Raw genomic sequence first — 15,312 nt, 5'->3', positions numbered from 1 at the left:
AGGTACTGGAGAGAGGAGAAGGAGGCCCAGCCAGCAAGTCCAGAGCAGTTTTAATGGGAGGGGAGGCTGTACAAAGGGCAGGGCCCACTGAAGGAGGGAAAGCAAGGCCATGCTGTCCCCAGACTCTGTAGGGGGCTTAGGCATGGATACCCTTCCTCCGCCTCTGGAAGGAGAGAGGGCGAGCCTCAGGGAGGAAGGAGGGAAAACCAGCTCAGCCCCAACTCCTGGCCTCTATCTGAGCCAGGCCCCAGGATGGAGGGGGATTGCTGGTGTCGGGTGGGGGTGGTCTCAGCAGAAAGCAGAAACGTCAGGCCTCCCCCCGCCGCCAAAAAAAAAATCATCAAAAGTCCAAGGGGCCCTGGCCCCTCCCAACCCAGCCCCCCGCCCCGTACGAAAAAGTGCAAAACATTATCACAAAATGGGGGTCTCAGAGGGGCCCCTAACCTAGGCTCCCGAGGCCCAGGCCCTAGCCCTGCCCTGCCCCGGACACCGCGTCCGGCGCGGTCGGGCCCTGGGCTGAGGGGCCCTGGCGGGTGGCCCGAGGCCGGCCCGGGCTCAGGCGGGGCTGTCATGCAGGTGCCCAGTGGGCGCTGACCCCCCACGCTCCTACCCCCAGCTCAGAGCTTCCACCGCCCACTGCTCGCCCCTGTGCGAGGCTCTGAGCCGGGACCCTGAGCCCGGGGCTGGCTGGAGGGGTTGGCCTGCGGGGAGGGACTGGAGTGAGGTGGGGGGAGGGTCTCCTCCGAGCTCCCGGCCTGGGCCAGTGCCGCCTCCACCGCATCCAGCTCTTCGCTGCCCGCCTTCAGCTTGACCCGAAGCAGCGCCGCGTACGTGCCATAGCGGGATTTCTGAGGTAGAGGGGCAGGCACTGTGAGCCTGCTCTCCACCCTCTGCCTATCTCACCCCCCATCTGCAGACAAAAGCTAGGAGACAGCAGGTTTCTGTCCACCTCTGGGGCCCCAAAGCCCCCACTGTGACATGATCCCCTGGTAAGCTGGAGACCCTCTGCGGGCACTCTTGCTGCGTAGTGTAACTGCTGATACTTTCTGAGCCTGGACTAGAGCTGGGGAAAGTGAGCCCCTGAGCGCTTGGCAGACCCCATCTCACTTCATTACCCTAGTGGGTAGAGAATGGCATCCCCTGGCCCACAGGAGGAAACAGGCCCAGAGGGGTTAAACAACCTGCCCCAGGTCACCCAGCTGGTCCCCCTGTCCTAGAGCCCGTGCCCTTAACCATTAGCCTGAGCCTGTATGTGGAACAGAGAGGTCCCACTGGTGGACAAAGGAGCCACAGAGGCACCGGGGGAGGGAGGTTCACCTCAAACTCCAGGTAGGCCTCCTTCTGCCTCTGCTCCTCCGCCTCCTTGCCCCGGGCCTTCCTGCCCAGCTGCGCAGCCCGGTGCTCTCGCAACTCACTTGCCATGGCCTTCAGCTTGGCCTCGTGGGTCCGCGCCTGCTCCTCCTAGGGCCGGGAGAGTGTAGTCAGGGTCACTCCAGTACATATAATGCCTTTGTGCATGTTTTTTAAAAAAAGGTGCCCCATCTTTTGGATGAGCAAATCACAGTTGTCTAGGTTAACACCTAAGCAAGTGGAATAGAGACTGGATTCCAGCCTTCACTCACCCCCCATGGCCAGTGTCCCGGTGTGGTGGACATCTATGTAATTGCCTATGGCAGCCCTGAGTGCAGTCGGCTGGGCCTGCCCCACTCCATCCCACTGGGACTTGGGTGGATGGAGCTGGGGGTACCTGGGAGAGGCGGGTGGCAGCACTGGGCAGCAGAGGGCGGCTGAACTTCCTCTGGGAGCTGACAGCAGCCGGGAAGGGAGGTGCAGAGAACATGGCAGCCACCACATTGATGCGAGTGACCCAGGACTGCATCTGCTCCAGGCTCCTGCGGAGACAACACGGCCACTTAGGACCTGGGCCCAGGACTTGTGTCCCGGGATGCCTGTCCTGGCTCAGGGTGTGGCCTGGGAAGAAGTGAGGCAATCCAGGGACAAGGGAGGGGAACAAGGTGGGAGTGGGACAGAGGGGCTGGGATGGGCAGGAGGAGAGCACTCACGGGGCCTGAAAGAGGAAGACCCGCCAGTCTGCTGTGCGCAGGTAGAAGACGTGGGGCCTCTTGCTGTAGTCGCTGGCACGCGTGGCCAGTGCATGGTGGATGCTGATGGCATTCTTTAGCTCTGCCTCTGATAGGGCCTTCCCGGGCTGGTACTCCTCCTGCGGGGGTGCCCGTCTTGTCCTGGCCATGGTCCCACCCAGCCTGGCCCAGCCCACCCACACTCCCCAGCCACCTCAGCCCCAACCCCTTGGGCTGGCCCCGCACCTTCTGCAGGTAGAGGATCATGCCCTTGAGGATTCCATGGAAGCTCTTCCAGCCCCGCTTGCCCCGAGGTGCTGGGGGAAAGGAAGACCGGTCAGGGGGCCTGAGACAGGCCTCCTCCCCTCCATCCCCCAGACCCGCCCCACCCAGCCACGTACTCTTCCTGCAGTCAGGGTCTGCGTGCACCTTTCGCACCAGGGCCCCATGCTTGTAGACTGCAGCCCCGGGCTCAGGAGTCAGGTCCAGGAAAGGGCTGGAGCCGCTGCCACTGCCCCCGCTGACCCTCTTGATGACCTTGGGGTTGGGGTCGGCCAACTCAGACAGAGAGCGTCTCAGCTCCTCCTCGTCTCTGCAGGTGTGATCACCTCAAAGGGGGCTGGCCTTGCAGCCACAACCCCCCCCCTCAGTCCTAGCCTCTGCCCCCTCCCCAGGAAAGCGTCCCCTTGTCTGTGGAGGGAGTAGGGGAATGGCCCCCCCTCACAGGCTGTGGCTACCCTCAACCCGAGGCTCCCCGGAGCCTTGTCTCCCACCTCAGATCAGATCTCCCCGGGGGTAGCTGTGCCCCCCTGCTCAGATGAGGATTCCTCCAAGTAGCGTATCTTCTCACTTAGGTTAGAGCTCCCAGGGGTAGGGCCATGACTGTTCCTTCGTCCCCATCCTTTCTGTTTCTGCACATGCACACACACACCAACCCTCACCCCCTTCTCCACTAGGGCAGACGCACCTCTGACGCAGTGGTCTCAACCACACCTAGCGGCATGCTTTGCTCATAGTTTGTTGGCTAAATGGTGGCAGAAGTAGCTTCCTAGTGGTCACCTAGTACCTCTTGGTCAGCAGGCCTTGCTAGATATCATCTAAAGAATCGAGTTCTACCCTGTCACTCTGCTGATGAAAAACCTGCAGTAGCTCCCTACTGCCTCCCACAAAGAGCCCATGCTCCAACCCCGCCAACGCTGCCTTTTCCTCCTAACACTCTCCAGCCAGCCAGGCCTGCCTTCTTTTGGTCTCCCCACCCCACAGCCCACACTCATTTCAGCCACCACGTATTTGCCTCCCAAATGTCAACTTCCCTCTCCCGAAATGCTTCCCCTCCTTCAAGGCTTGCCCCAAGCTCCAGTCTGCACCCCAGTCCTGAGCTCTGCCTCCTCCAAGGTCATCTCTCCTGTGGACTGGGAGCTCCCATGACTGGCCTCTCCGCAGACAGCAGCAAGTATGAGTGATCCACTGGATGCTTATATGAGGCTGTCCCCCTCAGACTGGAGGCCCTGAGGCTAAATCTGGACCTCTTCCCTTAGTCTGGACTCCTCTAAGACTTACTCTGAGTTTCTTTCCACTGAGGCTGCCAAGAGTAGACAGTGTGGTCCCTTGTTCTAGGACACTCTGCATTCCCTAGGACCCGAGAGGGGGCTCTACCTCTAGAGACTTATGCTTTCCCACTTGGCTTGCCAAGGGACCTTCCTTTTTTGTTTCAGCACTCCTCCTCCCAGGCCCACTGACAGTGGCCACCCACCCCAGCCTAGCTTGTCATAACAACCCAGCTGAAGAAAAGACACAGATCCCCAAGTCCAGGCGGTCATCTCCAAACAAGGCAGTGAGGCTGCCTCAGTGCCTCTCATGGCCTCACCTGCCTCCCCTGCCCCACACCCAGCCTGGACTCCCAGGGCCTGCCTCAGCACTCCTCTCCGGGAAGCTCCTTCCCCACCCTCCAGCTCCCTCACCACACAGCCCCAGGACTCACATGGCCCACTGCAGCTTTTCATTCTTGATGGAGCTGTACAAGGCCTGGGAAGGGAGGAACAAATCAGGCAGGTATGGGTCACTCATGGGGGAGGTAAACCATGTATCCCAATGCCAGAGCTCAGAGCCCGCTCTCCTAAGTCAGGGTAGGAGACAACAGGGACCAGGGTGTGATGACCAAGAACAGAGGCTCTGAAAACAGAGTATTAGGACACAGTACTATGTCACTTTCGATGCAGGACTCTGGGCAAGTATCCATGGGGGAGAACAAACGTAGTAACAGGTGTGTAATGGAGAGCAGGCAGTCGGCACAAGGCACCCAGGCACACGGCACAGTAAATGGCAGCTGCTGTTATTATCTTTGCTCTTGATACTGTGAGGGGTCATCCCGCCCAGATCCTGGGTGGGAGAAGCACAGTGCTGGAAGGAATAGACAAGAGCATCCCAAGAAACTCTCCTTCCCCCAATCATGTGCCTTGGCCCATTTCCATAGGATAAACCCACACAGAACATATGGGGAAACTGAGGCCCACCAACAGGGATTCACCCCATCACTTCCCTCTCTAGCTATCAGAGAATACATTCTCACGGCTCCTCACCCCGGGGCAAGCTGAGCACTTCCTCCAACCCAGACAGCCCCAGCAAGTCTAATGCCAGGGTGAATGAGCCCCCTCCCCACTCACATCCTTCTTGTTACTGTGGACTGAACACTAAAAGGCAGAAGTTACAGCTTCCAAGCCCTGCACACCCCAAGCTCCCTGTCAACTCCTGAACCAGTCACTTCTCCTCTGTACAGCTGTCATTGGGGCACTGTGGGGGTCTTGGGGTGGTAGGGTAGAGAATGGGCTCCAGGAGTTACAGAGGGGACCCCTCTTCTTGGGAGTGGCCTGCAGCATGGGTCCACTGCAGCACCTCCCACTGTGGGGGCGACTCCACCAGCCTGTCTGTGAGTGGGTGTGTCTCCAGCATGTGCGTGTTGGGCTAAGCGTGTGGCGTGTGATGCTGCCTGCGTGATCTGGGTGCAGTAGTGACGTCGGTGCCTTCCCTGTGATGGGACACAGCCCCCCACCCCACCACCAACATACCATAGTCACTGGCTCTCTCCCTGCCCACTGTCACACTCAGCCACAAGGCTAGCCCAGCAGCCTACCTGTGCACCTCCTGTTCAGGGTGGGTACATCCCACAACCTCCACCCCCTACACAGAACAACCCAGCTTTATGCACACACAGCCCTTCCAGCACGCCCCCAGCCCAAGCCTGACCAAGCCCCGACACTAAACCCCGACTCTCCAACTCTGGGCCAGGAGGTTGAAGTGGCCACCCAGATCCAACCTGTCTCCAGTCCTCCAGTTCATCCCCGGCCCCTGAGAGGACCCCCTTTGACCCACAACCACGACTTCCTTCCAAAGTCCTAAATCCTGCTGGTGAGCCCCACGTCATGCTCCCAGCCAGAAGACCCAAAGACCCTTTGGTTTGAGATGCCCACCTAAATCCGCCCGTCTCTGCCCTTCCCCCTCCAGTCCATGCCCACTCCTGGCTACCCATGGGCTCTGTCCCCGCTAGGCTCAGCCCCCCAGTCCATCCGATGCCACCTCGGCTCGTGCCCCTTCCGGTGCCTCCCTCACACCGCCCCCTCAGCCACGCCGCCCTCCAACAACCCCCTCGGCCGCTCCCCCCAGCCTGGCGTGGGCCGTGGCCCCAACGCCCTCACCGCCTTCTTCTTCTTGCGGCTCTGCAGGCGGCTGACCACCAGGTCGGTGTAGAGCACGGGCTTGAGACTGCGCGAGCGCTGCGGCCAGCCGTAGCACAGGGTCTCCGCGCCGCGGTGGGTGCGCCCGTAGCGCACGGAGCACAGCGAGCGCGAGCGCAGCCGCCCAGCGCTGCTGTGGATGCTGTTGACGCCGATCATGCTGGCCCGGCCGGCGCGCCGCGGCCCCCGGCCATGCCCCCGCCCGCCCTCGGCCCGGACGGCCCGGAGGGCCCGCGGACGGCTCCCCCGACAGCCGGCGCGAGCGGCCCGGCCCGGTCCGAGCCCGGCCCGGCTCCCACCGACGCACGGAGCGCACGGCGGCGGCGGCGCTGTCGGCTCTGCGGCTCGGCGCGAGCGGGAGGGGGCCGCCGACGGGGAGGGAGGGCGAGGGCTGGGGGCGGGGACGGCGCAAAATGGAGGCGTCCGACCGCGCAGGGGCCCGCGGCGCGCCGCCGCCATGGGGGCGGGGCCTCAGGGGCCCGCCGGGGCCGGTGACGGGAGGTGCGCGGCGCCGCGGGCGGTGGAGAGGGCGCCGGGAGTCCCCGGGCGCCCCCGAGCCTGCGTCTACGAAGGTGGGCTGACGCTGTAAAGGGTCTGCAGCTACCTCCGGGCTCGTCAGGGTAGGGGTACCAGGGACGGAGGAGGTTGGAACGCGTTCCGTGGGCCCCTTCTGCCTGCCCCGAGCCAGGACAGGCCACGCAGCAGGGGCGGTGCGGAATGGAGGCAGCCATGGAATTGCAGCCGTCTCAACCAACTCACCCAACCAAAGACAGCTCTAACGCCCGAGGCTACACCCCAGCTCACGTACACACACTCCAGTTTACAGACATACACTCCAACTAGCCAAATCACCAATCCACACTCACCCCCAATTCACAGACACTGCAAATTCAGATGCACACATCAGAATTTAGTCTTTAACTCCTACAACTCCTGCTCATGCGAGCACCTGGGTGGCTCGGTCTGTTAAGCCGCTGCCTTTGGCTTTGGTCCTGATCTCAGGACGTGGGGATCGACCCCCAGAGCCCCACATCAGGGCTCCCTGCTCAGCGGGGAGCCTGCTTCTCCCCGCGCCCATGTCCCCTGCCCTTGTCAAATAAATAAGTAAAACCTTTAAAAAACAAACTAAACAATCCCTGCTCACGGATTCATGTCATAAATCAGAGAGCCAATCTGTAGATATACAACCTAATATACGGAAACACACAATGTACAGCCCCACACCAACACACTCTAAATCGTAGGCCGTTAAAGCACATACCCCAAGCCAAACCGCCTGATTTGCCAACTCCCTAAAGCATGTATATGTATGTATATATACATATGAATATTTATGCAACCCAAGCATACACCCCAACTCTTTTGACACTCCAAACTCACAATGAACGCCCCCCACTTGGACACATTCCCAAATTCAGAAGCCCAGCACACCCCAAGCTCACAGACGGACCCAAGGACACTCCTGTGCAGTCACATGTATGTGATGGCCCAGAGACCCATTTGCCAACCCTAGAGGTTTTAAATGAGTCCAGGCCTCCCTTCATGAAACCAACGGATCAGGGAAAGGAGTGAACGTGCAGGGCCGGCCAGGACACCCTCTCCTCCTCCCATGCATACCAGTCCCTGTGGGGCTAAATCCCTCAAGGGCTGGCATGTAGGAGCAGGGGCTAGCGACGAGGGAGTCAGAAAAGAAATGTTTAGTCCCAGCGTGAATATAACTGGCTCTGAGACCTTGGAAAAGCCTTTGTCAACCTCTTGGGCCCTCTATCTCCAGCTCCCTCCAGCACAGCAGTACCTGACTGGGCCTTTGTGGCCATATATCCTGGGGCAAGGGGTGAAGGGGGAGGAGGGAAACAGTGAACCTGTGTGTCCCCATTCCCATGCTGAGACCCCTCCCATGCTCAGTGAACCCTGGAGGAGGGGAACCTATGGAAAATGCACGGTCCCAGGCCGCCTCATCACGGGTTTTCAAGAGCTCTCTCCCCTCCCCCGCTGCGAACGGCCAAGACTGCACGCAAGCGCGCATGTTCCGGGGGAGCCTGCCGTGTGGGGGTTGGGGGAGGGGGCAGTCCCCAAGCTGAGTCACGGGAAAGCCCAGGCTTCAGCAGCAGGAGCTGGGGGCCGGCAAGCCCCTCACCTCATCACCCTCCACGCTGACAGGTCCCCATCCCTCCCTCCAGCAACCTCTACCCTGTCCCATCCCTCTTTGTGTCTCCCCCCCCCCCGCCCCTCCCCCCACCTTGAGCAGCTCCCTGGGGAAGTCTCCGCCTTCATTGAGGCCCTCCAGGTTTCCGATGAAGTCTCCGCAGGTCATGCGCTTCCCAATGTTCTAAGTGAGGGCATAGAGGCCTGTGAGGGGGACCGTGGGCCCCAGACCTTGAAGTCTCTGGACGCGGTCTGTTTTCTGGGCTCCCTGCCGCTAGCCCCCCACTCACATGGCCGTGAAGATCGGTGTTGAGTAGCATGAGGGCGCAGGTCAGCGTGTGCGCACCGTCTACGGGAGAGTCGACATTTAGCCTCAGCCACTTCCCACGGATCCTTCCCACAGCTATCTTCCCCAGCCTTCCAGTTTATCTCCTACCCTCTTTGGCCCATAATCACACTTTTGTAAACCCTGAACCCCACAGTGAACCCCACCTCCTCCTGCCAAAGCCCTTTCTTCTCCAGCAGATTCCCTAGAAGGGACCTTCTCCCCAGCACCCCCATGCCTCTGCGAGTGTGCAGGGCGCACGAGCCAGTGGGACCCCTCAGCGTTATGCTGCCCAGTGCCGCCAAATCACATTGTATGTGGACAGTTCCACATTCATGAAGCCACATCACCACTGCACACACGCATCCTCACGTGCCTGCAAGCTTGTGCATGCATTCACTCCAACATACACACGCTCATGCTCCTACACACACACACTGTGCCCATCTGCCTTGGTGACCCTCTGGGAGAGCCCTGCCCTCTGCCTTCCTCACCCTCTGAGGACAGGGCTCCAGGATTGCACTGGAAGTATCTCTGGGAGAAGTGGGCCAGCACGCGCTCCCGTTCTTGGGTCTCACCCATTAATGCCAGCTCCTTCAGAAACACCCTGGGGAGGGGGGAAGAGGGAGCATGTCACCCCTACCCAAGGTCCCCTAATCAGGCAGCCCCATCTTTTGGCCATGCCCAGCCAGCCTGGGAAGGATGACATCAGGGCAATTTGGAAGAGAGGCCCAGGGGCTCAGAGGAGGTACAATGGAGGCCCTGCACACCAGGCCTGGAGAGTGGGGAGCTGCCCTCAAAAGGCTTAACACCCACCTGAGAGCTTGGTCCAGAGTCATGCCCGTGAAGACAAAGAACTTGAGGTACTCGCCAGCCACAAGTTTGCTGAAGTCATTGCTGTGGGCAGGGCAGATAGACAGGTGGAGTCTCAAGGGAAAGGGTCAAGGGGCCAGGTGGGGTTACCTACAGACCTGGGGCCATTAGATAGAAAGGATGAGGAGGTGCTGCACTCCCCCCTGCCCCATGCTCACTCCCAACCAGTGACTTTACTTCTTGCCCAGGTGCCGGGCCACGTCAGCCTTCCTGAAGCCGTCTAGTCGGTACAGCCTCTTAGCTAGGCGCTGCGCGGCCTCCAGGTCTGCTTTTTGCCCATTGGACAAGGTGTCTGTGCTTCCCAGGGCCAGCCGCTCCGTGCTGTCCAGCTCTGAGTCCGAGTCAGATACCAGCTGGCTCAGCGGTGGCTCACTGCCGAGGTAGAACACCAGCTCAGGGGTGGGGCAGTCCCTCTGGGGCCATTCAGATCCTTTCTCTGCCTCCAAACCCGGAAGGCAGAGAGGGGCAGTTGGAGACTTGGGGAAGGCAGTTTTCTTTCCTCCGGAGAAGGACACTGTACAGGTTCCCTCTATCAGCTGATTCCACCTTTACCATCTCTCTGTAGAAGTCCTACATCAAATTTAACTCCTATTCATCCTTCTGCTGTGGGAATTTTGTCTGCTTCTCCAAAGCTCCCTATGGAGTTCGCTGTTAGGCACAGATTTCCCGTCTCCACTTTCGCTCTACTGAGAACATAGTCCTCTATCTCTGAGGATATGGGCAAAGGTGGGATACAGACAGGAACAGTGGAGGGTCAAACAAGGATTTGAGGGCAGCAGGGACACCTTCCCACTCCTACGTCTTTTTTCTTCTGCCCTCTCAAACGGCAGAGGAGCCTCCTCCTTGGTTCTTCTCTTCTACCCACAAAGAGGCTCTGGTGTAGAGGGGAATGGGGGTCAACGTGCACCCCATTCATCCCATCTCCTCCTCCCCTTCCCTTCCCGCCATCCCAGCTGCTCTACTAGCAAAGCCACCTGTCACCCCAGAGACAGAGGCCGGAAACTCCTGGTTGCTAGGCAACCCTGTCTCCCTGGCCACCCCCTCCTGTTGCCATGGCTTCCGTGGCTGAGAGGGTAGCTGGCAGAGGGAGAGCAGAAAGGTTAGACTGGTGAAAGGACTTCCCAGAGAAGGGTGAGAGGCTCCCGACTGGAGAGGGAAGGCGACAGGGGAGGGGAAGCCTTTGTGAGAAGCCTGCAGGCTGGGTGGGGTAAGGTCACAAGAATTTCAAGCCTGTTAGAGGCTCCACCTGGGGAAGGAAGGGCCTTCCTAGAAAGAAAGGAGGATGTTCTCTGGGGACTCTTCAATTCTGAATCATGGTTTTTCAAGTCACTGTATCTGAGACCAAGGTAGCCCCTCCCTTGGAAGTAGTCCTTCAAATGGAAAAACAGACGTCTGCATCCCCTTGCTACTCTATCAGGGGTCAAGAACCTAAACTACATCTTTGCACTCTCAGGCTCTTTCCCTTGGAGCAGCTCAGCTCTGACGAACCAAAGGAATCACTCACCTGCCCAGGGGTGCTGCCCCCAGCCCAAAGCTGTCCTCTGAGCGGCAGGGACTAGCAGGGTCCCTCCCTGGGGCCTGCTTGGCTCCAGCCTCTGCCTCCTCTTCCTCCCCTCTCTGTGTCCAAGGCCCATCGGCGGCGGAGCTGGTACCAGAATCTGGCTCAAGAGGTGCAAGTGGGGCGGGAGCAGGCAGGTCAGGCCGGGGGGCAGGGGGCTGGGGAGGCAGCTCAAAGGTGAAGAAGGGGCTCTGGGTTGGGCCCGGTGAGGCCAGGGCCTCCAGCGAGGCAAGGCTGGTGTAGGAGGTGCCCTTGGCTCGGTGTGACTCCAAGATGGCTTCAAACACGCAACTGAAAGAGTCAGGCCCATCAGCCGAGGGGCTGGTCCCGGGTAGAAAGGGCACAGGCGACTTGAGAGGCCCAGGATGAGGCATCAGGGTGCCTGGCCTGCAGGGGCAGGGAGAGTCTCTGATCAGCCGCCAAAAGGACAGCTCTTGGGTGGCATTCATTGAATTCTCATACGACTCTGTGAAGGGGATTATCACCTCCTTTTCACAGGCCCCCAGCCCTCTAAAAAAGCCACCTGGTTAGGGAATCCCCACTACGGGTTTACCAAGCTACTCCGTGCCCCCGAGGCACCCCAGCCTTACCCGTCCCCAGCACCCAATCCCTTCCTTCTCTCCCCCCCTGCTAATCTCCCTTTCTCCTCCTTCTCCCTGATCCTCTCCCCTCCTGCCATCCCATTTCTATTTCTGGCAACATCTTAGGAGAAGAAGACGAGGCTCCAAGCTGCATTGGGTGTGAGACAGAGAGGAAAGCCCCCACACTCCCCACTCTCCTGCCAGGATCTAGGATCCGTATTGATGCTCCCACACCCCCAGGCTTGATTCTGGCCCCTGACCTCTCTACCTCTTGTTCTTCCTCCTCTGTCCTGGCTGCTCCCTACCCTATGGGCTCTTGCCAACACACACCCACCCACCACATCCCCGGCATTCTGGCAGGCCTGGGGCCTCTGTTGAGAATCTCCTGCTACTAGCTTGGCCCTGACCCTCCCAGGCCCACCCTCATCTCCATTCTAGTCCCTCTGATCCCAGCTCTGCCCCTGGGCCAGCTCTGAGGAGCAAGACATGTCCCTTTCCCACTCCCACACTCACCGGGCCCCCTCTGAGGCCTCAAACACCTCGTCGTCCACTTCCTCTTCCCCACCTGCCTCATCCTCGTCGTCCTCATTTCCACTGCCCAGGCTGGGACAAGGGCCAAGGCATGGACTGGGACGTGGGGCAGGTGGGCGGGCAGTGCTGTGTGGGCCCTCGGAGCTAGGCTGACTCTCGATGGCCGAGTCAGCCTCCTCCCGCTCAGCCAGCACCTCATCGATGTCCGTCTCGCGGTAGCACCTCAGGGGCACTGTGTCCAGGTCTGTCTCGGAGTACTTGGCTGCTCGCCCCACAGCCACCCCAGAGCCCTGCCCGGAGCCCACCCCAAGTGGAGATGGGGGGGCCTGCTCTGGGGGCTTAGCACCTGCAGTATACATAGGCATCCTGGTCAAGAGGGTATCCTGGTCAACTCCCTGTCTAGATTCTGGTCTAGGAAGGAGCTCTTTCCCGCCGCCTCATATCGGCAGGAAGTTCTTTCACTACCTAGCCACCATTCTTCCTGCTACAAACTCAGCTGTTCCTGGTGCCAGCGAAGCTCATTTCAAATCAAGTTCTTGTCAAATAACTTTGAGAGGCCTGAGGGAGAGCAGCTTCTTTCCTACTTCATGGAATGACCCTTGATATCCTGCCATCCCTTCTCTCCACAATCTAGCTTCCTCCAGGGGCCCAACCCAGTCAGGATCCCCAGACCCTCCCTCATAACACAGATGGAAAGTTGGAGGCCTGGAGAGGCATTAGCCAACTCCTGAGCCCAGGAAAGGACTGGGAGGAGGTTTAAAGGAAGGCTCCCCACCACGCCTCCGCTGCTGTGGAGAGGGCCCTGCCCGGTTCCCCTCGTCTTATCCGGGATCTTACCTGAGCCTGAGGGGTCCAGGGAGCCATAGAAGAATTCCCATTTGGCTCGAGCAATTTTCTGGGCATGAGAGGAGACTTCCCGGGGGGAGGACCAGGCGTCTCCCTAAGCCAAGGAGGAAGAGATAGACACGACCACCCGATAAAGCCACATGACCAAGACACAAGAACACAGGACAGAAGCACAGAAAGAAAAACACACAGGGACACATAAAGAGGTGCCGAGGCACAGGGACAAACATGGAGGGCAAGAAAGAGACTGATTTAGGACAGATGGAAGAATTCCGAGTGAACAGCTGGTGGGCCCCCAAACTGCCAAGGGGCCAAGCCTTGCCCCTTCGCTGAGTCCCTGGGGTTCCAGGGAGTACAAAGGAGGTCACATACCTGGTTCAGGAGTCCAGTGTCAGCAGGTCCTAGAAATAGCTTGGCCAGGTGCTCAGAGGGTCCCCCCAGCCCATTGGGGAGAGAGGAGTAAAGGCCATCTGCCCCAACCTGAGGTTGGGCTGGTGGCCCATGGATAAGACCCTGGCCGCCAGGCAGAGCTGAGCCTCCTCCGGCAGGGAGTGGGTCTGATGTGGAGGCCTCTAGCCGCAACTTCCGGTTGGAGCCAGGCCCAAGGGCTGGGGTGGGCCTGGGAGGAGAGACCCCACCCAGGTCCCAGCTCCGACTCAAGCCTCCAGGAGCCGGTAGCCCATTTAGTGGCCTCACGCTGGCCTTCTCCACAAAGCGGAATATGACCACAGAGCTCCGCGCCCCCGGTGGGGGCTGCCCAGTGGGTGAAGAGGGTGCCCAGGGTGAGGGAGCAACACGGGGGGAGGGAGGGCCACGCAGGGGTGTACAGGGTGCTGTCACACGTCCCAGTTCCCGGCCCCGGGGACCTGGACCTGCCACCCGCCGTAGCAGGGAGCCCGTGCTGCCATACATGCTGGCTGGGGGGCTTTGTGGCACTGGGCCTTCGGGGAGCCAGCGGCGTGGGCATCGTGGTGGGGAGATGGCACAGTCGCCCTCCGAGCAGAAGCGCATGGCACCCTGGGCCATGCTGGGGCCGGGGGTCAGGCTGGGGGGGCAGGGATGGCGAGGCCAGGCGGGGAGTGAGGGGGCAGCATGCTCTTCGGACAGGCCTGCAAGAGAGGAAGGGGGAGCAGGGGTGAGCTGCAAGGAAGGTGGATGGGCAGGAGAGCAGAGACAGGGAGGGGAAAGCGGGATGGGCCATCTGAGAGCCAGGGGCCTAGCCCGTCCTGGGAATATGGTATTATTGATCCCACCCCTAGAAGTGATCAGGCCTCCTACTTGGGCTACTTCCATGGAGGCCTGAGGAAAAAAGAATTGTATCCCCAATAGGCCCCTGACTCCTTTCCTTCTGTCTGAGGGCCCTGAGCATCACCCTGGGAATAGAAAGGAAGCTATTTCAGAAGTTGAGTGAGCTCAGAGTCCCTGTGGCATGTTGGAGCTACTTCTGGTAGAGGAGGGGGAAGGCTGGTACCCCACCCTCTGGATGAGGAGTGTCAGCCAGTCATAACCATCTTACAGCCTTGGGTCCTCACAGTCTCTCTTACAGAGGCCCCTCACTGAGAGAGAACTCAGGACTCTTACAAGGAAAGCCAGGAAGATGGGGAGGGGTGTTATATAGGGACTATGAGGGGCTAAGAGGCATATGGTGAAGGGAAGAACTAAGGCCCCTACTCCTAATACTGAATGGGAAAGGGACATCCTTGTTCTTCATACAGGTACACACACACACACACACACACACAGACAAATAATGTCAGTACACACTTAAACATATTTATATTCATAGGCAATACCTCCTGCACACACAGACCCAGGCACACATACATACACACCCAAAGACACACCCTCATACACTCACAGTCATAACAAATATGCGTGTAATGGAAAGGCACATGCTTATTTTACACACTTACACACACTGTCATTAAACAAGAACACACAAAGAGATACCCAAATATACACACAGGGCCTCATTTTCCAAAGCACGCAGACACAGGCACATTAGACACTGAGACCTACTGGTCACAATCACACACAAATACAGATGCACCCTCACACACATACTTAAGCAAGAACACACACCCTCTCCCCCAACCCCCACCTGTCTCTGTCACCTGTCTCTGGGTGGGAAGGCTGCGCCAGACCCTGTCCCTCCTTCCCTCTTAAGGGAATGACAGATCTTGTCCAGCCCTTAAAGGGGAAAAGGGGCCTCTGGTGGCAATGCAGGGTAGGGGCAGAGGTCAGGAGCAGCAACCCTGTCAGACAGGTTTCTGAAGCTCAGTGTGGGCCCAGGGCATCCCAGTGCAGCTCCGACTGGAGCTGCCTCAGTACTCACCGCTGCTCGCCGGGAGCTGGGGCCGAGGAGAGGCGGGGAAGAGGCTGGGCCCAGCTCAGCTGTGAAGGCAGCGCGGCTCCCGCTTGCTCCCGCTTGCTCCAGGCCCGCCTGCCTCTCAGTCCCTCCCCCTCCCCCCTACGCGCTGCTCAGGCAGAGCTAATCCCCCCACCCACCCCCCCGCCCTTTCCCGGGGCCCTGAGCCCCGGAGGCAGGCCCCCCTTCTCGACGCTAGGTCCCCGCTGGGCTCTCCCGCCAACCTGAGACCCGCCCCTGACGAGGGGGAGGATGTATGGAACCCCCGGTTCT

At 59.7% G+C, this 15,312-nt stretch overlaps 1 protein-coding gene across 2 annotated transcripts; it reads right to left on the bottom strand.

The window, feature by feature from the left end:
* Positions 1–33: 33 nt before the first annotated feature.
* On the bottom strand, positions 34–15,125 carry PSD (pleckstrin and Sec7 domain containing). Of its 2 annotated transcripts, XM_080822859.1 has the most exons (17): positions 15,007–15,125; positions 13,044–13,780; positions 12,663–12,765; positions 11,808–12,171; positions 10,660–11,100; positions 9,333–9,527; positions 9,099–9,179; positions 8,777–8,889; positions 8,248–8,306; positions 8,052–8,141; positions 4,063–4,106; positions 2,483–2,673; positions 2,328–2,398; positions 2,064–2,221; positions 1,748–1,892; positions 1,318–1,461; positions 34–848 (listed from the first exon to the last, which is right to left on the bottom strand). In XM_080822859.1, exons 2-17 carry the CDS (start codon positions 13,695–13,697, stop codon positions 618–620), a joined length of 3,084 nt encoding a protein of 1,027 aa, XP_080678985.1. In that variant the 5' UTR covers positions 13,698–13,780; positions 15,007–15,125; the 3' UTR covers positions 34–617. The 2 variants fall into 2 exon arrangements, with proteins under 2 accessions (XP_080678985.1, XP_080678984.1); XM_080822858.1 differs by having other exon boundaries at positions 13,044–15,109.
* Positions 15,126–15,312: the final 187 nt, after the last annotated feature.

This window comes from Martes martes (assembly GCF_963455335.1).
Source record: "Martes martes genome assembly, chromosome: 14".
Lineage (NCBI taxonomy): Eukaryota > Metazoa > Chordata > Mammalia > Carnivora > Mustelidae > Martes > Martes martes.
The sequence above is the reverse complement of the archived record's forward strand: the minus strand, read 5'-3'. Positions and strand labels throughout refer to the sequence as shown.